Here is a 23,777-nt window from a genome sequence, read left to right as displayed (position 1 = left end):
TTGACGCCACTCTTTAATGAAGAATAAGGGGACAATCAGTGCAATGGAAAGACAACAAATTTAAAATGGATAGCAACCAATTGTCTGATCTGGTGTGATTGTTCCTATATCACAAGTATTAAGGACTCTATTATACTGGAATCCTGTTGCAAGACTTAGTGGATCCTTCTTATAAATTCTCTTCTAAAAGGAAGGAAGGATACTATAACATCCCCATGGGATATGATTTTCATGTATTTAAAAATGAAAAGAGTACATATTCAGTATTTCATATTTATTCCTTTCTTAATGTATATCATTATATTGCTAACTGCCTGACTGGTGTTCTCAGGCAAAAAAGAAAAAAGCTTAATATTTTTAAACAGACCTAAATGTCACTTCATCCACCTCCGCAGAAATGCTGAGTTTTTTTCTTAATGTATTTTCAAGTAGTTTTTACTGGAAAATAAAATGAAAATTGATTTGGACATTTTACAAAAAAAATAAATAAAGAAGCTTGGAACTGCATTAAGGACATTATCACCACTTCCACTGAGGGTAATAATGTGACATTTGTGCCTGTGTTTATGTAAGTATTTCAAAATTAGATAATTGATTACATATTAAATATTTTTATTTTATTCTGTTAATTAGTATTAATTCCTGATACTTGTGTTCACATGATAGATATGGACTACCTGAACATGGACTCCGTAGTACCATATTCTCCTCTAGACTATAAAATCTCTTCTAGCTGTCATTTCTTGCTTACCAGTTTTCAGACTCCTCTAAGTATCCTTCATCCAATTTCATTTCCCTGGCAAATGAATGTTTTTCTCTTCTTACCTTCTGAGAGGGGGAGCCAAGTTGAGTTTATCTCGGCTGTGCGTGAGGATAGTGAAGTGAAGGAGAGGTGGACAGATCCAGCTGTGCTATATGCTATGTCCCTCCTAAAAATTCAGGGAAGTTCCTCCACTGGCTTTCTAGAGGTCAGGGTCAAGTCACAATGGAAACTTGGGAGGCTAAGCTCAGTAGGTACATTTCTGTGCAAAAGTGGCAGATATCTATGCCTAATTAATTCTGCTAAAAACAGCTCTTCAGTCTCTCAAAAAGGTTTTTATTTGGACAGTCTGGGGGAAGAAAAGGTGGGGAGGGAGTAATTGGTGAATACTGGTACAGTAGGAGCCCCATTCTGTGCCGGTAAAGAGACACAAGAAGAACAGTACAGAAGATCTGTCCCACTGACCCAGCGTCTCTTAGACTCAGGCTTCACTTCACTGTGGATCCATGAAGGTATGGGACATAACACCTGCCTCCTCTAGGCCCCCTCAAACTCCACAAGGTGAAACTTGCATAGTTTTCTGGACATTCTGTCTTCTTCCTTTGGCTACTCTGCTTGGGGCGATTATATATTCTTATAATTCCACATACTTTTTATTCATTGAAGAATACTTCTGTCTTTCAGCCAATCCAAAGTTGTAAGCAATGATCCAAAATACTCTAGATTCAATCTCTGCTGATTCCATATTATGCTCCCTATTCAGTCACATCCTTACTTTCCTTGGCATTCTATCACACTATCTGTATCTGTGCTCAAAACTAAATAGAATCACCTCAACTTTGCTGATATTTTCTGTTTGCTGCAGCATTTCCCTGATCCTTCCCTATGTTTGCCTTATGTGGTATACTGGAAGCCACTAGTCAAGATGTACTGTATCTTCCCAAACTGCGCTCGTCAGTCAGTGGGGGGTTGGGTTTTTTTTGGGTTTTTTTTGCAAATCAGTCAGTAAATTCCCAAAGAGACTGTCCATCTCTGATAGACCTCTGTTACGTTTGCGAAGCACTCATCTCCCCCTGCTCTAACACATAATTGATCAGCAGGTTAATTAGTTTTCTAAACAATCAATATTACTTTAATGCTGGTGTTTAAATTTGGTATTTGGAAATTTGGAAGTCTGACAATTCCTTAATTGTAACTCAGGTTTTTGAAGTGATAAACTGCCAAAGGTTAAATCGTATCTTTTAGTCTAGATTGAGCAGTATCTTTGATCTGTAAATCAGGGTAGTAAACTTGAACAAGCCTCACCTGTGTTTGTAAGTAATTACATTAATACAAAAATCCCTCAGATGAAATTACACTGAGGGATTAGCTTTCCACAGATATCTGCAGATTTCTATAAGTCTATGAAACAAGTTAAAGTTTGATTCAAATGGATGCACTAAAATAATTCAGAGTAGATATCAACTCTGACAGAAGCAAAAGATGCATGCATTTTGATCCTGTGAAAACTATATAATTAAACTGGTAATAAGTGATAAAGCTAATAACTGGCATCCTTTGAAACTGGATACATCAATTAATTGGGACAATTTTTTCAAGACAGAGAGAGAGTTGTTGTGACTCAAATTCAGATACTGTTTTTGGTGAAAGAGCATAGAAAGAAAACTGGCAATTAGAAGAACTGTAGTCTAATAAGAACAGAAATGCAGTTTCTGTAAAGCTTTCTGTATATTAGCCTGTAATACAGAAGTGACTCGCCCTATACAAAGCAGTTGCTAGACTATTTTTCTAAATGTATCTTTGTAGAGTTAGATTATTATTTATGGGTTTATTATTTATGGAACATAAAATCATTTTTAATAATTTAGTAATTCTGCCTTTTACAAGCAAGATTGAATGAATTGTGAATGCTGTGTTAATGCACATTAAAAATCGATACTGTAGGCAAATTGCTATTTAACTAGTGTTGCAAATATTTAAGATATATCAAATGTAAAAGATGTAGTTTCACAAATTCATTTTCCAGCGTATCCTCTTTTTTTTTTTTTTGCCAATCTTTCCATTCAATCCATTGTTTCTTTTAGACAGTTACTCTTATTGTTTTTCCATAGTGTTAACTATGCAAACATTGACTACTAAAGATAAACAATTCTTAAAGTATTGTCTGCACAGATCCATACAGTAACAACTCTCTTAACGTTGTAGTTATGTTCCTGAAAAATGCTACTTTAAACAAAAAAATGTTGAGCGAATCCAATTTCCCCATAAGAATTAATGTAAATGGGGGGGTTAGGTTCCAGGGAATTTTTTTTCACTAAACAAAAGACATTATATACATATACAGTATAAGTTTTAAATAATTTCAAACAAACTATTTAATACTGTATTTACCAATGATGATTGTGAAGCTTGGTTGAAGCAGGGCATAGTGGGATCTGGGTGTGGGGGCTTGCCAGCACTCCTGCCAAGGAGCAGGGTCGGGGGCTTGCCTGTTCCCCGGCTGGAATGCCGAGCGGGCGGAGTGGGATAAGCCACCGCACCCCAAGACTGCTCCCCAGCTGGAACGCCAGGTGATGGAATGGGTCAAGTTCCCACTCCCTGACCCTGCTGCCTGGCAGGAGCGCTGGGTGGCTGGGTGGAGCGGGATGAGCCAAACAACCTTATCACGGAATGTTGCGCGACTATAAACGAGTTTGTTCTCTAATAGATCGGCAGCCTAATAACAAAACAATGTTAACCGGGATGACTTTAAGTGAGGAGTTACTGTACTTTTGAATGTACACTCCACGCAGGGGCGGCTCTAGCGATTTTGCCGCCCCAAGCACAGCGGCATGCCGCGGGGGGCGCTCTGCCGGTCGCCGGTCCCGCGGCTCCGGTGAACCTCCCGCAGACGTGCCTGCGGAGGGTCCGCTGGTCCCGTGGCTCCAGTGTACCTCCCGCAGACGTGCCTGCAGAGGGTCTGCTGGTCCCGCGGCTCCGGTGAACCTCCCGCAGACGTGCCTGCGGAAGGTCTGCTGGTCCCGCGGCTCCGGTGAACCTCCCACAGATGTGCCTGCGGAAGGTCCGCTGGTCCCGCGGCTCTGGTGAACCTCCCGCAGGCGTGCCTGCGGATGCTCCACCGAAGCCGCGGGACCAGCGGACGCTCCGCAGGCACGCCTGCGGGAGGTCCACTGGAGCCGCCTGCTGCCCTCCCGGCGACCAGCAGAGCGCCCCCTGTGGCATGTCACCCCAAGCACGCGCTTGGCGTGCTGGGGTCTGGAGCCGCCCTTGACTCCACGTCTTCACAAGAGCAACAGTTAGGGCTATATGTGTGTGCACCTTCATTGTATCAGATGTCAGGCCCAAATGAATATAAAGAGCTACCACTCAGTTCCTTACAGCTATCGGACAACCTAGTCAGAGCTCTCTAGAATTCCTCTGCTTTTTTCTTTTATCTGCATAGTTTGTCTTATCCTTAGTGGCCATGGTAGACTAGCATACTTTGTACCTTCTATACACTGATGATTCTTACTTGCTGAGGAGATTCTGTCTTTGTGCAGCTTTAACCCAGATGGCTGGGCGAGAATGAGACCCTGAACTCTGGCAATTCCTGACAGAAGTAGCCCTTAGCTTGGTTCAAGGTGACTGTAAATTAGCACCAGGCCCTTCTTCCTTGCTTATGGGCAAGTCAGTGTTGGAATCCCAAAAGGCTTCAGATCCAAAGGGCAGAAAGGGTCCAGTTGATCCAACTAGTGTCATCTGTCACCCCTTTGAATCCAAGTGGGGGAGGGATAGCTCAGTGGTTTGAGCATTGGCCTGCTAAACCCACAGTTGTGAGTTCAATCCTTGAGGGGGCCACTTAGGGATCTGGGGCAAAAATTGGTCCTGCTAGTGAAGGCAGGGGGTTGTATTCAATGACCTTTCAAGGTCCCTTTCAGTTCTAGGAGATTGGTATATCTCCAATTATTACCTTTCTCACCAAGTCAGTAGCCAGTATCATCTGATGGCTGCTTAATAAACTGTGTTAAAGGAGCTGAAGGGTTGTATGTTGCATGATAACTGAAGGCTCCAACATTTCAGGATTATTCTTGCCTGATCTGTATCTAATATGGCATTCTCTCAGTTTTGGGAATAAAATATTGCTCTATAATCAGTAATTGTACTGAGATAGTTTCTAAACCCTATGTTGTTACTGTGAATTTTTGAAAATCTTCAGTACATAAGAACATACTAACAGCCATACTGAGTCAGACCAGTGATCCATCCAGCCCAGTACCCTGTCTTCTGACAGTAGCTAATACTAGATGCTTCAGAGGGAATGAGCAGAACAGGTAATCATCAAGGGATCCATCACCTGCTGCCTATTCCCTGCTTCTGGAAAACAGAGGTTAGGAACACTTCAGACCATGGTTTTACATCTCTGCCCATCCTGACTAATAGCCATTGATAGACCTATCTTCCATGAACTTATCTAGTTCATTTTTGAACCCTGTTATAGTCTTGTCTTCACAACATCCTCTGTCAAAGAGTTCCACAGGTTGACAGTGCATTATGTGAAGAAATACTTCCTTTTATTTGTTTTGAACCTGCTGCCTATTAATTTCATTTGGTGACCCCTAGTTCTTGTGTTATCGGAAGGAGCAAATAACAAGTCTTATTAATCTCTCCACATATGGAAGCTTGCCCTTTTCTGAAATTTTTCCAATTCCAATATGTCTTTTTTGAGATGGGGTGACCATGCAGTATTCAAGATGTGGGCCTACCGTGGATTTATACAGAGACAATATGATAGTTTGTCTTATTATCTATCACTTTCCTAATAAGTCCAAATATTTTGTTAGCTTTTTTGACTGCCACTGCACATGGAGTGGATGCTCTCTTGAGTGCTAACAACTAATTTCAACCCTATCATTTTATATGTATAGTTGGGATTATGTTTTCCAATGTGCATTACTTGGCATTCATCAACACTGAATTTCATCTGCCATTTTGTTTTGTGAGATCCCTTTGTAACTCTTCTCAGTCTGCTTTGGACTTAACTATCTTGAGTAGCTTTATATTGTCTGTAAATTTTGTCACCTCACTGTTTACCCCTTTTTCCAGATCATTTATGAATATGTTGAACAGTACTGGTCCCAGTACAGACCCATGGGGGGCACCACTATTTACCTCTCTCCATTCTGAAAACTGACCATTGATTCCTACCCTTTGATTCCTATCTTTTAACCAGTTACTGATCCAGAAGAGGACCTTCCCTCTTATCCCATAACAGCTTACTTTAAGAGCCTTTGGTGAGAGAACTTGTCAAAGGCTTTCTGAAAGTCCAAGTACACTATATTGACTGGATCATCCAGGTCCACATGCTTGTTAACCCCCTCAAAGAATTCTAGCAGTTTGGTGAGACATGATTTCCCTTTAGAAAAAACATATTGACTCTTCCCCAACAAACCGTGTTCATGTATGTATCTGACAAATCTGTTCTTTACTATAGTTTCAACCAATTTGCCTAGTACTGAAATTAGGTTTACCAGCCTGTAATTGTCAGGATTGCCTCTGGAGCCTTTTTAAAAAATTGGCATCACATTAGCTCTCCTCTAGTTATCTGGTACAGAAACTGATTTAAATGATAAGTTACATACCACAGTTAATAGTTTTGCAATTTCACATTTGAGTTCTTTCAGAACTCTTTGGTGAATACCATCTGGTTCTGGTGACTTATTACAGTTTAATTTATCAATTTGTTCCAAATCTCCTCTGACACATGAATCTGGGACAGTTCCTCAGATTTGTTACCTAAAAAGAATGGCTCAGGTCTGGGAATCCCCCTCACATCCTCAGCTGTGAAGATTGATACAAAGAATTCATTTAGTTTCTCTGCAATGACCATATTTTCCTAGAGTGATCCTTTAGCGTCTCAATTGTCCAGTGACCCTACTGGTTGTTAGCAGGCTTCCTGTTTGTGATGTACATACAACATTTTTTGCTCTTACATTTTGAGTCTTTGGCTAGCTGTTCTTCAAATTCTTTTCTAGCTTTTCTACTTATATTTTTACATTTCACTAGCCAGAGTTTATGCTCCTTCTATTTTCCTCAATAGGATTTAACTTCCATTTTTAAAGAATGCCTTTTTGCCTCTAACTGCTTTTTTACTTTGTTGTTTAGCCACGGTGGTATTTTTTTTGGTCCTCTTACTATGTTTTTTAATGTGGAGTATAAATTTAAATTGAGCCTCTATTATGGTGTCTTTATAAAGTTTCCATGCAGCTTGCAGGGATTTCACTTTGGGCACTGTACCTTTTAATTTCTGTTTAACTTCCTCATTTTTGTGTGGTTCCTCTTTCTGAAATTAAATACTACTGTAGTGGGCTGTTTTGGTGTTCCCCCGCCCCCAATGTTTAATTTTATTATGTTATGGTCACTAATACCAAGTGGTTCCGCTGGATAGCTGAAATCCCCCATTATTTTTTAGTTTAATTTTATAGCCTTTCTAATCTCCCTGAGCATTTCACAGTCACTATAACCATCCTGGTCAGGTGGTCAGTAATATATCCCTACTGCTATATTCTTATTATTCAAGCATGGAATTACTATCCATAGAGATTCATGGTAGTTTGGTTCATTTAAGATTTTTACTTCATTTGACTCTAGGCTTTCTTTTACATATAGTGCCACTCCCCACCCTAGTACATCCTATTCTATCCTTCCAATATATTTTGTACCATGGTATTACTGTGTCCCATTGATTATTCTCATTCTACCAAGTTTCTATGATGCCTGTTATATCAATATCCTCATTTAATATGAGGTATTCTAGTTCACCCATCTTAGTATTTATATTTCTAGCATTTTTATACAAGCACTTAAAATTGTCACTTTTTAGCTGTTTGACATTGTGATGTAATTGAATGGGACTTTTTTACATTTGACTGTTTCTCATCATATCTTACCCATTTTTTATCACTTTCCATCCTCTCCTCCTTACTAGGATATAGAAAATCTCCATTAATAGGTCATCCCCTAAGGGATGTCTCCTCCACACCTGTCGGCTTTCCTTTACTCCTTCATTTAAAAACTGCTCTACGTTCTTTTTAATTTTATGTGCCAGCAATCCAGTTCCATTTTGGTTTACGTGGAGCCTATCCTATATAGGCTCCCCATTTCCCTAAAGGTTCCCCAGTTCCTAATAAATCTAAACCCCTCCTTTCTACACCGTTGTGTCATCCATGGATTGAGACTCTGTAGTTGTGCCTGTCTAACTGGCCCTGCATGTGGAACTTGAAGCATTTCAGAGAGTGCTACCATAGAGGTCCTGGACTTCAATCTCTTACCTAGTAGCCTAAATTTGGCCTCCAGGACCTCTCTCCTATCCTACATGTACCACAGTCACTGGCTCCTTCCTATCACTACATGTAAGTCTGTCTAGATGTCTCAAGAGATCCACAATCTTCACACCAAGTGGTTCTCTCAATCATCGCAAAACCCAGCTACCTGTTTCTAATGACCAAATCCCCCATTACTATTATCTGTCTCTTCCTAATAACTGGAGTTCCCTCCCTGAAGAGGTATCCTCAGTGCAAGAGATACCCTGGCATCATCTGGAAGGAGGGTACCCACTACGGGATCATTTCCCTCTGCTCCAGTTTGATGTTTTCCTTCTCTGAGATACTGGATCCTGAACAAATAGCTGCTCTGGCCACTTGCCAGTTTCCAACAAAATGAATTGTACAGCCTTACCACCAAGCTCTGGGCTGCTGAGAAGAAAGTGGGGAAAAATCCACACTGCTCAGGCCAATCTTGTAGTAAGGGAGAAACTTTTTTCTCAAACTCCAAAAGGTAACTAGCATGAGGCCCCCCAAGCCCAGTCCTACTCTAGTCAAAAGAGGGACAGGGACAGCTTTTCTTCTCAGCACAGAATGGCAGCCTGGATCAGGACTGGCTCCAGCTTTTTTGCTGCCCCAAGCAGTGAAAAAAAAAAGGGGAGTGAAGGACCCACTGCCGAATTGCTGCTGAAGACCTGGACGTGCCACCCCAATAACGGACGGAGTGCAGCCCCTTTCTATTGGCCGCCCCAGGCACCTGCTTCCTTCGCTGGTGCCTGGAGCCGACCCTGGCCTGGATAGAGGGAAGGGGTAAAGCCCTCAATGGTGGGTACACAGGAGCCATTAGGCTTATGCTTTATCCTGTCATTCAGTCAATCAGCCCCCTCAAGCCCACAAGAAGGCTGAGTGCAGGGCCAGCTTTATGAACTGCGGGGCTCGATTCGAATACTCGGCAGCAGTCCAGGGCTTCAGTGGCACTTCAGCAGCGGGGGGTCTGCTCTGGGTCTTCCGCGGCACTGAAGGACGCCCCACTGCCGAAATGCCACCGAAGACCCGGAGCAGACCCTGTGCCACTGAAGACCTGGAGCAGACTGCCGCTGGGTGAGTAAAAAAAATTAACAAATTAAAAAGGCGCCTAAGGCGCGGAGCCCTCTTAGACGCAGGCGCGGGGCCCGATTCTGGGGAATCGGCCTAAAGCCAGCCCTGGCTGAGTGCTCAGAAGAAGGGAAGCAACCCTTAAAGGAGCCACAGGTTTTCTTTCCCCTGGTGTCTGAGGTATTATTCAAAAGAATACTAGGCCCCAATACGATGCATGCAAGCAGATCATTAAGTCTGTATGGTGTCCAGTGAAGTCAGTGGAGCTCTCCCTCAGCAAAGGGGTTTCTCAGCACAGATCAGATTACAGAGTATAAATGAGTATTAAAAGACATTGTGACTGCAAAATATAATTTAATTAAAAGTTTTGGCAAATATCCATATTTTATTTTTTGCTTGGAATGATTTGTCTCAAAAAATGATTTTTTGCTTGGAATGAAGGCCTCAGTGCTACTGTTGGTTAATTAATAATAATAGCAAAACACTAACAAGTAGAACTAGCCTGCAAATGCTAACAATTTTTAAATGAATTCATTTCTTTTCTGTATTTTTTTAAGTATATAATGTCAGTAGCCCCCTTTTCTAATACAGGAGTGCCATATGATATATTTGTTTAGACTTTTTCAATCTTACTCTGACACTGTTTTCAAAGCAACACTGTTTAGTGTGTGCTGTGACTGAGTTTGCTTCTTTAATCTTCATTTAAATAGAAAGTTACGATCCTGTCAGTCTTTAGAACATAAAGGATCCCATGGCATTTTTGCAGGACTAAAGATAGTTCATTGTATGTAAATCCTAATTCCCCATGCAGTCCTTATTATATTGTCTAGAAATTGAACTGACCTTAATTTTATTTAAAAAAAAAATCCTGTACATGTCTTTCTGCTATTATAGGACTCTGACACCTGAGGCAAAGAAGTTATTCTAAGATTTTCCTCCCCTTTGTAGTATTTTGTCACCATGTTTGGAAGAATATAGACATTTCCTTCTAAATTAGTTTAATACTATTTTATAGAAAAAGACAAACACAAATTGAATATGTGTGAAGCCCTAAATCTCAGATTATTTGCCTCTTTCTATTAGAGAAAACAGTGACACATTCCTGGCTTGCAAAATGTACAACTTTCTATAGGAGTTCTGACAAATATGAGAATTACATTTTTCATAACTTTATTTCCCAAACTTCATTTTATTTTTTCTTTAAGTTCTGATCCTGCAATTTGCTCCACCTGGGAGCACCTTATAGTGTCAGAGCCATAATTGTGGCCATGAAATTGTAATAGATACATTACAACTCGGAGTTATAAAAATGTATTCAGTTATTTAAGATTCTTAATTCTAACCCAATAGTTTTGAAACTATGCTGTTTATTTCTGTGTAACATTTAAAAGTGTGATTCAGTGGAGTTATATTCCATGATGTCCTCCAATAGCCACAAAACTTGCTTTAGACAAATCCTTTCATAAATATCATCTAGTATAATGTGTATAGATGTACAGTTTCAATGGCTGATGTCAGTAAGCAACTTGTCAATCAGCTAAAGAAGAGAAGCCGTGCTAAAAAATATCCTTTCTGCTATATTCCAAGACTCTGCAGAACCAACCAGAATGAACAGAATTTATGCCATTCATTACATAATAAGATTGTACTTATCCTTGGCAGAGTCCTGGACAGCCATGTTTTAGGATTCCATTCAAGAATTTTTTTTTTTTCAGCAGCAGCTCTCCCTTACAAGCTTTGCTTCGGACTCCAGGGCTATACTTCTGTGATGGATTTACTGCAGGCGTGTCCCCTTGTGGCTCATTGTAGCATAACAAAACTCTCTTCTCTCTAGTACACCTGCCATTGGTTGCTCTGGCTGCTCAGTGGCCTCTCTTTCCATAATTCAGCTCTCTGACCAGGTCACAATTTAGACCTACCCTTTTCGGGGTAACAAAGTCCAACAAATAAAAGTTCAGATAGCCTTACAAAAAGGTCTTTGGCCCTAACTCTGGGCTCTGTGTTCTTCAAACCCTTCTCTCAGGGCTCTCCACTATCCTTATTCCCTTCTTGGGCCTCACGCCACCTCATCAGTGGGTGGTCAGGGAACCACGCCTCCCACTTTATTTTTGGATTACAGCCCAGGGCTTTATAGTAAGCAGGCAAGGTTTGTCTATTCTGACCTGCCCCAGCTACCTCCTTGGGCTCTTTCCTGCCATAGCCTTCTACCAGGCCTTCTCCACACAACCTCTCCAGGTTCACCCTCTTCTCAGACTTACAAGGTTCTCCCCTGAAATCCCTCGTTAAATTGCAAACCAAAAGTATAAACATAAACTGAATTCCACCCTCTTCAGACTTGGCCTTTATATGCCTCTTAAGTTCCATTTGTTGTTCTTCCTCTGAACACCTTCCACAGTGCTCTCCCTGTAGTCTGGATCCTGCCCTTTTATCAGGTCTTACCACTGGAGTCTGCTCCACTGCCTATGGCTGCTTTGTCTTTCTCTCTCCTGGCCCCCATCGGACATCTCTACTCAGGAGAGGGTCTCCCAGGATAGGGCACGACCCCTATCATAGTTGGCTAATATCAAACCATCTTCCTCCAGCCCTTTAGAATTACAACCAGTATCATTTTGTTTACTTCAATACCAGTAGCTCCATCCTTTGAATAATAATATTGATTTTGATATTCCACATCTTAGCACATGCTAGTGCTCTTTCTTAACAAGTACAATGGTAATAGAAGTTCAAAAAATGTGTTGAAATTGCTCTTCCATGTGACACAGTACGGTGAAACCAACCTGCTGATGGACATTACCCACTGGAGAAACCTTTCTATGCTACTAAATATTTTCGTGTATTCAACCCACAGTTTGTGCACTTGTACCCATACAATTGTAAGTGATTGCGTAGCTCAGTATTATAACCAGCCAAACACATATCACATAAATGTGCATTATCATAGAAATGTAGGTCTGAAAGGGACCTTGAGAAGTCATCAAGTCCAGCCCTCCACACTGAAGCAGGACCAACTAACCTAGACCGTCCCTGATGGATGTTTGTCCAACCTGTTTTTAAAAACTTGTAGAGACAGGGATTCCACAACCTATCTTGAAAGTCACATCCTAACTATCCTTATAGTTAGAAAGCTTTTCCCTTGCTGCAGATTAAGTCCATTGCTTCTTGTCCTACCTTCAGTGGACATGGAGAACAATTAATCATAGTTCTATTGTCCTCTTTCTAACAGCCCTTAACATGCTTGAAGACTGTTATCAGGTCCCTCCCTGCCCCTTTTCTGAAGATTAAGCAGGCCCAGTTTTTTTCCATTGGTCAGGTTTTCTAAATCCTTCTAAATCTTTGATCATTTTGTTGCTTTCCTCCTTTGTATTTCAAAGGTATGAATTTATTTGTATTTAAGTAATTAAACAAGTTTTATAAGATTTATGTTATAAAATAATGGATCTGTTAATGAATGGAAAAAATATGTGACTGTATGTCTACTATAAAAGGTAAATTTCATAATTATGACTTTAAAATTTGCTCCTTCTAGTGTCCTGAATTCAAAAGACCCAGAGATATTGCTGTTGACTGGATTGCTGGAAATATTTACTGGACTGATCATTCTAGAATGCATTGGTTCAGTTATTATACAACTCACTGGACAAGTTTAAGATACTCCATCAATGTAGGACAGTTGAATGGACCAAACTGTACAAGGTTGCTTACAAATATGGCAGGAGAACCATATGCAATTGCTGTAAATCCTAAAAAGGGGTATGTTGTTTCTGTGGCATTTTATTGTGTTGTATTCTATTTTATAAATAACAAACATACATAGAAGTTTGAGCAAAGCAAACATGACTTACTGCATAATAATGTCTACAAATGTGTAAATTTGGTTAAGTTATTTAGCCTCTCTGCTTCAGTTTACCCATCTGCAAAATGAGGTTAATATTCCTCATCTCTCGAGTGTTTTGTGAGACTTACAATAATATAATGTCTGTTAAATATCTCAAGATCATTCGAAGAAAGTTGCTATGTAAGTTTAAGGTATTAACATATGCAAATTTGTGGCAACAATTTTATGTTTGATATTTTTAGGATGATGTATTGGACAGTCATTGGGGACCACTCTCACATAGAAGAAGCAGCTATGGACGGTACTCTAAGAAGGATATTGGTACAGAAGAATTTACAAAGACCTACAGGTACATGGCATTTCAAATTCCCCATTAAAAGGTAGCCTTGTGTGGATTTCTTGGCTCAATTCCAATTTTGCAGTCCTAAAAAATTCTATAATTTTATATTCTGGTAATAAATATACAGTTAAATATTAAATTCATAATATTTTAAATGATGTATATTGAATCTAAATAAGCTTAACACAAGTGAAAAGTCCTGTGGCACTTTATAGACTAACAGACGTACTGGAGCATGAGCTTTCGTGGTTGAAATCCGACGAAGTGGGTATTGACCCACGAAAGCTCATGCTCCAATATGTCTGTTAGTCTATAAAGTGCCACAGGACTCTGCTGCTTTTACAGATCCAGACTAACACGGCTACCCCTCTGAAGCTTAACACAGTAACTTTATAAAACAATATCAAATAACTATATATATAGATAGAGGGGAATGAACAGAAAAGGGCAATTTTGAGTCATCTATCCCCTGCTATTCAGTCCTAGCTTTTGCCATTTGGAGATTTAGGGACATCCAGAGAATAGGGTTTCATCCCTGACCATCTTGGCTAATAGCCATTAATGAACCCATCCACATGAACTTATATAATTTTTTGTACCCAGTTATACTTTTGGCCTTCACAACTTTCCCTTCACCACAGAACAAGTTGACTGTGTGTGTGTGAAGACATACTTCCTTTTGTTTTAAACCTGATGCCTATTAATTTCCTTGAGTGACCCCCTAGCTATTCCTTTATGTGAAGGGGTAAATAACTCTTCATATATTCACTTTCTCCGTACCATCAATGATTTTACAGACCTCTATCATATACCCCTTTAGTCATCTTGTTTCCAAGGTGAACAGTGCTAGTGTTTTTAATCTTTCCTCATATGGAAGCTGTTCCATATCCCTAATCATTTTTGTTGCTCTTAGCTATACTTTTTACAAATCTAATATATCTTTTTTGAGATGAAGCTACCAGAACTATACACAGTATTCAAGGTGTGGGCATGCCATGGATTTATATAGTGCCATTATGATATTTTCTGTCTTATTATCTATTCATTTCCTAATGGTTCCTAACATTATGTTAGCTTTTTGACTGCTGCTGCACATTAAACTGATGTTTTCAGAGAACTATCCACAATGACTGCAAGATCTCTTTCTTGAGTGGCAACAGCTAATTTAGACCCCATAATTTTGTTTGGATAGTTGGGATTATGTTTTCCAGTGTGCATTCATAGAATCACAGACCTCAGGAGGTCATCTAGTCCACCCCCTACTCAAAGCAGGACAAATCCCCAACTAAATCATCCCAGCCAGGGCTTTTTCATGCCTGACCTTAAAAACCTCTAAGGAAGGAGATTCTACCACCTCCCTAGGTAACTCATTCCAGTGCTTCACCACCCTCTTAGTGAAAAAGTTTTTCCTAATATCCAACGTAAACCTCCCCCACTGCAACTTGAGACCATTACTCTTTGTTCTGTCATGTGCTACCATTGAGAACAGTCTAGATCCATCCTCTTTGGAACCCCCTTTCAAGTAGTTGAAAGCAGCTATCAAATCCCTCCTCATTCTTCTCTTCTGCAGACTAAGCAATCCCAGTTCCCTCAGCCTCTCCTCATAAGTCATGTGCTCCAGCCCCCTAATCATTTTTGTTGCCATCCGCTGGACTCTTTCCAATTTTTCCACATCCTTCTTGTAGTGTGAGGCCCAAAACTGGACACAGTACTCCAGATGAGGCCTCACCAATGTAGAATAGAGGGGAAAGATCACATCCCTTGATCTGCTGGCAATGCCCCTACTTATACAGCCCAAAATGCCGTTAGCCTTCTTGGCAACAAGGGCACACTGTTGACTCATATCCAGCATCTCATCCACTGTAACTCCTAGGTCCTTTTCTGCAGAACTGTTGCCTAGCCATTAGGTTCCTAGTCTGTAGCAGTGCATGGGATTCTTCCATCCTAAGTGCAGGACTCTGCACTTGTCCTTGTTGAACCTCATCATATTTCTTTTGGCCTAATCCTCTAATTTGTCTAGGTCCCTCTGTATCCTATTCCTATCCTCCAGCGTTTCTACCACTCCTCCCAGTTTAGTGTCATCTGCAAACACACCATCCTCCAGATCATTAATCCTCGCCATCCTCCAGATCATTAATGAAGATATTGAACAAAACCAGCCCCAGGACCAACCCTTGGGGCAGTCCGCTTGAAACCGGCTGCCAACTAGATGTGGAGCCATTTATCACTACCCGTTGAGCCCGATGATCTATCCAGCTTTCTATCCACCGTATAGTCCATTCATCCAGCCCATACTTCTTTAACTTGCCGGCAAGAATACGGTGGGAGTCCATATCAAAAGCTTTGTTAAAATCAAGGAATAACACATCCACTGCTTTCTCCTCATTGACAGAGACAGTTATCTCATCACAGAAGTCAATTACTTTTCCTTTATCAACACTGAATTTCGTCTGCAGTTTTCTTGCCCACTCATCTAGTTTTCTGAGATCCCTTTGTAACTCTTCCCAGTCACCTTTGGACTTACCTATTTTGAGTACTTGTATACTGCAAAATTGTCTGAAAATTTTGCCACCTCACTGTTCCCATTTTTGCAACCATTTATGAATATGTTGAACAGGTCCCAGTTTACCTCTCTCCATTGTAAAAACTGACCATTTATTCCTACAATTTCTTTCATATCTTTTAACCAGTTACTGATGTATGAGAGGACCTTCCCTCATATCCTGTAGTCCAATTTGGCCAATGTACATGGCAGAGGGGAATTGCTGGCACATGATAGCATATATCACATTAGTAGATGTGCAGAAGAATGAGCCCCTGAAGGTGTGGCTGATGTTGTTGGGTCCTCTGATGGTGTCGCTAGAGTAGATACAGGGACAGACTAGGCAACAGGGTTTGGTTCCTGGGTTTGTGTTTCTGTGGTGTGGTGTGTAGTTGCCGGTGAGTATTTGCCTCAGGTTGGGGGGCTGTCTGTAAGTGAGGACTGGCCTGTGAGAGTGAGGGATCATTTTCCAGGGTAGGTTGTAGATAGTTGATGATATGCTGGAGAGGTTTTGGCTGAGGCCTGTATGTGATGGCCAGTGGTGTTCTGTTAATGTGATATATGCCATCATGTGCCAACAATGCCCCTCTGCCATGTACATTGGCCAAACCAGACAGTCTCTACATAAAAGAATAAATGGACACAAATCAGACATCAGGAATAGTAACATACAAAAGCCAGTAGGAGAACACTTCAATCTCCCTGGACAGTCAATAACAGATTTAAAAGTAGCCATCCTTCAACAAAAAAACTTCACTCTGATACTTCAAAGAGAAACTGCAGAGCTACAATTCATTTGCAGACTTAACACCATTAATTTGGGTTTGAATAGGGACTGGGAATGGTTGGCTCACTACAAAAGCAATTTTCCCTCTCTTGGTATTGACACCTCCTAATCAGTTATTGGGAATGGGCCACATCCACCCTGACATCATCTAGAAGGAAGGGATCTATGGGATTGCTTCCCTCCACTCCAGCTTTATGTTTCCTTCCCTGTGACTTTTATCCTCCTCAGCACACTGATACATCAGAGTTGGGGTGGGATCGCTCTGTTGTGTCCCTGAAAGTCTCCTCTAAGTACCTATCTGTGTCCCTTAGCTCCTCCAGTTCAGCTACTCTGGCCTTGAATCCATACTGTGTCTGATGAGCTGCTTGCACCGCATACACACAAATATCACCTACATACAAGGCAGATAATTGTACTTGCTGCATTCAATGCAATAAATTGGATAGCCCCCACTCTGCTACTGGACTTCTGTGTGTATTATTCTTATTCTTGCAGGTGTTTTGGAGGGGTAGGCGGGGGGAGAAGGGGGTTATTGATCTAAGTTTAACGTCTGTTTGTTAGCTGTATCTGCCTCTTGCCCTTGCTAAACTCCCTCATAAAACTCCCCTGTTTGTTGCTCCTGTTCTCCCTGAGTTAGCCCTCCCATTTATCAAGGGATCATAACGGGGTTAGGGATCAAAGGATAGCAGGCTGGAGCCTCATTAGTAAGCTCTCAGCCTAGCCTAGCAGGCCACGTGGCTCGGCACTCAGGCCTTAAAAAAAGCCGCAAAACGATCTTCACGCAAGCAAGCACACAACAAATCTATCTATAAATCAGATCTAAAAAATTGTATATGTAGCCTTACAGTCTATTATAGTTCACACTGTTTGCAGAGACAATCTGTTCCACCTTGTGTTTAATTAAGAAACTTTCGGTACCTTTCCCAGACCCAAAGAAGAGCTCTGTGTAGCTTGAAAGCTTGCCTCTTTCACCAACAGACGTTGGCCCAGTAAAAAATATTATCTGACCCACCTCAGTCTATCTGTAGTTAGTTTCGTGAATACTGTGCTAAACTTTAAAATCCATTTATTTTAATAAACGTACAAAAAAGAGATGTTAAAAGGAAATGACAACTTAGTGTATTGTTCTCCGGGTATTTAACAGAAGAACTGTAAGCTTAACAGAAAAGTAACAATTAAGATCATCTGAGTTATGCAGTGTTAAGGCTACATACAGAAAGCTCAAAATAGAAAATGCCAAAATACAGAATGAAATGAACATAATTAAATAACAAAATACACTTCTATACCTCCTTAGTCTGTTCAAGCCCCTCTCCTCCCTCATTTCTCGATGTTTAGACTGAAAAAAGTTACTGTTAATCTATTATAAATCATCTTTATATCATTGTCTACTGATTTGAACAATGCAGATGCTGTTTTATTTCTGGCCTGACCACAAACAGGACTGCAAAAGATCCTCTTTTCATAATATTTACTTCTAGCTATATTAGCTTTAAAAAAATTTCAGATAAGCATTTAACCAGACTTCAGAATCCATAAAGGGCTCAGGAAAGTGAAAATTAACATGTGAAGCTTCTTGCTTTTTGTTGCAAAACATTAGTCCATTCTTCCATAGCTTACTGATGAAAAATAAAATTCTCTAGGGTTGTGCAATTTTTAAAAAAATATATATTTTTATATATTTTCATCATATTTAGTTTTTTACTGTTTCTGTTTTCTCAGCATGCTAAAAATAGGACTTTCTTTTCCTATGGATTCTCTCTTTCTTCTCAAGTGAGACTTTTCTGTTCCTGATCAGAGAAAATGTGAGGCTTTATTGAAAATGCATGTCCTACTGCTCCTAACTTTGTTCCCAAATATGACTTTCCGATTCCAGATAAGAGTGAGCATGAGAATGGATATTGGCGCTCACATGGTGTCGCCATATCTTTAACTATAACGTATACAAAATAGTGACTCCTTTCACTTTATGCTAACTTCAGAAATTTACTTCTGAAAGACAAATTGAGTATATATTATTCCTTTGTTAAAATTTTAATTTAAAAATTTATTATTTTATTGAAAGCTTTTAGAATAAATCCAAGCTAGCGACTGATGACTATTTCTACAATTCCAGACTCTAAATATCATTTATCATAAAGCTTTTTTGTATTATCTATTACAAGAAATTATTCTGTTCAGCTGTACGTTCACAAAGCCAATGTGGGCTCTGATTTTATTTTTGAGTTCATTTCAATGGAATTTTGTATGCCAAACCGTCAGGCTTTTTTTTAAAAAAAAAATACATACCTATTTCATGATTATACAGAATAAAACTTTATCCAACTTCCTCTTCCTATCAATAGTTGATTAATTTACTACTCTAAGAATGTTTTTGTTGCTATGTATAACTTTGACTTATATTTCTTACATCAATAGGGGGGAAAAACAGTTTCTTCCATTCTTATAAAACCTGTTACCTTAACAGCAGAGCATTAGATCACTTGTAGGCAGACAGAAGCTTTTAACAGAACACAGAATAGTAAATATAATCATTTAAGAGGTCCTTAGTAGAGCATAGTCTGCTTGATTTAACTATAAAGTCATTGCCTAGAGGCTGGTTAGGCATAATGTATCTGTGTTTTATTCTGGATATCTGAATATCATTGTTTAAATACTTAGTCTATATAAACTAAAACAAACAAACATAACATTTCTGTTTTAATTCTTATAATATGTAAAATACTGGCATTATGCAAATCTGATGTCAAAAGAAAATACTTCTGTATGGCAGGATACATAGATTTGCAAAATCACCCTGAACATGAACACCCTGATCCTACAATTCACTGTGCACAACACTCACGCTTGCATGGAGCTCTACTGAAGTCAGTTGGGCTCCATGCAGGCACAGAATCAGGGCCTATGTGTATAGGAAATAAAAGGGATGTGGTATATTTCCACCTGACTGGGGTTGGGTGTTGAAAAGGAAATAACCAGTGGGAAGGAAATTAAAGAAATTAAAAGGAACTGGTTCACTCAGCCTGAATGTAAGGATTGAGCAGAAACCTTACTTGTCTATTCCCTTCAGATTCCTACATTGCACTCATCTATGTAGAATTGCAATGCCTTCCAGAAAATGAGGGACGGGGACGTCTATAATCTACATAAAGCTATGGTATATTTTATACTGTTATATTTTTATACTTTATTGTAAATGTAAGCTCTCTCTTTTTTTGGCAGGTCTTGTGGTTGATCAGTTCAGTCAGCGTTTGTTCTGGGCTGATTTTGAATTATCTGTTATTGGCAGTGTTCTTTTCGATGGCTCTGATTCAGTAGTATCTGTGAGCAGTAAACAAGGTATGCAGCGTTTTTCTATAACACATACTTTGAAAGAACTGTTAATTCAAAAGAAATTATCTCAATATTGGTGGTATTTCCATCTAGCAATACAGTGAATATTAGTTCTGTTGCCATTAGAGATTATTGTAGTGCAGTGAATTTGTAAAGCTCCAATTCCAGCATTGACTAAGTGCAGGGACACCTTGTTTGAGTTTATGGGCGCGCCATATGGCTACAGGTGTGGGTCTGCATCCAGACTACTGCAGCCTACATGTGTAATTCACAGTATGCTGAATAAGTCAAGCTAGAGTTTTCAGCTGTTAGGATTTCTATGCAATAGAATGCAATGTAGAGTAATTGTAGGCCATTTAGCGAAATAATGGAAAAGCTGACGTGGAAATCAGACCATAAAAAATTAAAGCATGGGAATATAATTAATGTTAAGCAACAGAAAATAGGCTAATAAAGGTAACTGCATATATGTAATATATCTTTACATTCTGATTAAAAAAAACCCTATCATTACACAACATCAATAAAAAACATGTTCAATGGATTAAGAACTGATTGACAGAGCTCAAAAAGTAGTTGTCAGTGGTGAATCATCATGGAATCAGTGTTTCTAGTGAGGTTCCACAAGGATCATCAGTTCCAAGTCCCATACTATTTAACATTTATATCAATGATATGGAAGTGAATGAAGTTTGCAGATGACACAAAGATTGGCAGAGTGGTAAATAATGATATGGAAGTCATACCAAGTGAGCCAGATGCTTCTGTATGATGGATCCATTCAAACAATATATGTTTTAATACAATCAACTGTAAGGTCAAGGTCTAGGAGCAAAGAATGCTGACCATACCTCCAGCATGGGGTCTGTGTCCTGAAAGGCAGTGATTCTGAAAATAATTTAAGGGTCATAGTGAAAAGACAACTCAATGTGAGCTCCCAATGTAAGGTTGTGACACAAAGGGCTAATTTGTGGCTGCATCAACAGGGGAGTAGTGAGTTCGAATAGGGACATGATTTTTCTTCTGTATACAGCTTTGGTGAGACCAGTACTGGATGGCTATATCCAGTTCTAGTGTCCACATTTGAAAAAGAATTTTGAAAAATTAAACAGGGTGCAGAAAGATACCTAAAAAGGTATTCTGGGGCTGGAAAAAGAAGGCCTTATGCTGAGAGACTTAAGAAGCTCAGTCTGTTTAACTTATCAAAGTTGTGACTTGATTAGAGAGTATAAGTAATTTCATGAGGACAAAATGCCAAGTACTAAAGACAATGCTTAATTTGTGGCAGGGCTTGCCAAGGCTAAATCCCGGCACTTCTAGCCTTGGCAGCTTATAGGTCTGGCACCTCTGCTGCTTATTGCATCCGTTATGATTGTTAAAAAATTGCTTGATCCCTGGCACCTCTTTCATTACAAATTAAGCACTGACTAAAAGGCTCTTCAGTGGAGAAAGGCATAGCAGAAACCAATGGCTGGAAGCCAAACAAATTCAAATTAAAACTAAGTCACAAATTTTTAACAATGACTATGTTTAACCATTGGAACCAACTACCAGGGGAAATGGTGGATTCTGTATGGTGATGAGTCACTCCTGTGCTAGGCTCCAGCCAATCTACAAGCCAGGAATTGGTCATGTGACTCCCAAACCAGGTATATAAATCCCCTAGGAGGAACAGCAGCTAAATCTGCTTAACGTAATTCCAGGACTTGGAACACTCTCCTGCCTGACAATAGTAACAGACTTCCCAGGTCTTAGTCTGCTCCAGCCTTGCCCTAAGCCTGTTCGTAGTCCTGCCCTGCTCTCATCACTGCCCTCATAGACTCACAGACTTAAGGTCAGAAGGGACCATTTTGATTATCTAGTCTGACCTCCTGCACAATGCAGGCCACAGAATCTCACCCACCCACTCCTGTAACAAACCCCTAACCTATGTCTGAGTTATTGAACTCCTCAAATCATGGTTTTAAAGACCTCAAGGTGCAGAGAATCCTCCAGCAAGTGACCCATGCCTCACTCTGCAGAGGAAGGCGAAAAACCTCCAGGGCCTCTGCCAGTCTTCCCTGGAGGAAAATTCCTTCCCGACCCCAAATATGGCGATCAGCTAAACCCTGAGCATGTGGGCAAGACTCACTAGTCAGCGCCCAGGAAAGAATTATCTATAGTAACTCAGATCCCACCCCATCTAACATCCCATCACAGACCATTGGGCATATTTACCTGTTAATAATCAAAGATCAATTAATTGCCAAAATTAGGCTATCCCATCATTCCATCCCCTCCATAAACTTATCAAGCTTAGTCTTAAAGCTAGATATATCTTTTGCTCCCACTACTGCCCTTGGAAGGCTGTTCGTCCTGCTCCACTCTCGCTCAAGCACCTACACTCCTAATTCCAGCTCCGACCACTAGGCATGACCATCTCCATCCAAGTTTCTGACATTTTCTCTGTTTCTTGAGGTCTTCAAAGCAGGACAGGATGCCTTTCTAGAAAATATTCTTTATTCAAACGCACATTACTGGGCACATTACAGAGACAACTGGGTGAAATTCTATGGCCTGTATTATGTAGGAGGTCAGGCTACATTATCTAACGGTGCTTTCTAGCCTTGAAATGTATTAACCTGTAGTTAAACTTGGAGGTTTTGGCATCCTCAAGTTGTATCAATTTACTGCAGCTACAGATTAAATTAAAGATAGTATAAATAAATAAAAAGGAATATATCTGACAAGAAAATGTTAAAACAATAGAAAAGACTACTGGAGAAATTCTTTATCAGATAAATTTTACCCTTGCACACATCGTCAAGCGTACACATCTTTAATTTCACCTATTTCTGTAAGATACCGTTAGAGTATTTCAAATATGTATGATTGCATTATCCAAAACTGTAGGTCTTCTGAGAATTTTCATGACTAGACTGGTCTAACTCACATTTGGGGGGAAAAAACATTTTTTACCAAACTACAAAATATAGTTTCCATATAATATGACTTAGCAAGTTTCTTCTTATTTAAAAGTTAGGTGGTTCTTGTTGATGTTGTCAGGACTGTTTGTATGTTAGGCTCGGCCTTCACTTAGAACTTATACCAGCATAGCTATTTGGTTCAGGGGAATGAAAATACCATCCACCCCCAGTGACAGAGCTATACCAACAAACCCCCCAGTGTAGATGCAGCTATGCAGACAGAAGAGTGCTTTTGTTAGCATAGCTAACACTGGTACATCTGTCAGCATAAGCTGTGCCAGCATAAGCTCTGTAGTTTAGACATAGCCTTAGTAATAGTACCTTTTAGATTTCAACTAGAATGATTTAACTTAATACTAAAATGAAGAATATCAATATTTTAATATGATTTTTTCCTCCTTTCTTTCTTTAAGGGTTGCTGCATCCACATAGAATTGACATTTTTGAAGATTACATCTATGGAGCAGGACCTAAAACTGGTGCATTTAGAGTACAAAAATTTGGCTCGGGTTCTGTAGAATATCTGAATTTGGATGTTGATAAAACAAAAAGTGCCTTGATTTTCCATCGCTACAAACAAATAGATTGTGAGTAAACTTAATAGTTTAAAATAGATATTTAGAAAAATAAGTTAATTAAAAATTTGTAAATGTATAGTACTGAGGCCGAACATACAAAAGAACAGATTTGTTCATATTCCCGTTTGTAAAGAGTAATTGAGATATTTTAAAGTAACAACAAAAATTGAATATTATTCAATTCATAAAACCACTGCACTCAGCTTGTCTAAAGATTCAGCATAAAAAATCAACAGACCACTG

The 23,777-nt window shown here is 39.7% G+C and overlaps 1 protein-coding gene across 1 annotated transcript in view; it reads left to right on the top strand.

The window, feature by feature from the left end:
• LRP1B (LDL receptor related protein 1B) overlaps positions 1-23,777 on the top strand; it is a 1,288,869-nt gene that overhangs the window by 1,193,451 nt on the left and 71,641 nt on the right. The window contains exons 80-83 of the mRNA XM_045032831.1: positions 12,680-12,903; positions 13,231-13,337; positions 19,880-19,996; positions 23,370-23,543. Coding sequence (XP_044888766.1) covers positions 12,680-12,903; positions 13,231-13,337; positions 19,880-19,996; positions 23,370-23,543 — 622 coding nt within the window. The remainder of the gene's footprint in view (positions 1-12,679; positions 12,904-13,230; positions 13,338-19,879; positions 19,997-23,369; positions 23,544-23,777) is intronic.

The sequence above is a fragment of the Mauremys mutica genome, chromosome 10, assembly GCF_020497125.1.
Source record: "Mauremys mutica isolate MM-2020 ecotype Southern chromosome 10, ASM2049712v1, whole genome shotgun sequence".
In the NCBI taxonomy this organism is placed as follows: Eukaryota; Metazoa; Chordata; order Testudines; family Geoemydidae; genus Mauremys; species Mauremys mutica.
This window is presented reverse-complemented; position numbering and strand designations above follow the sequence as displayed.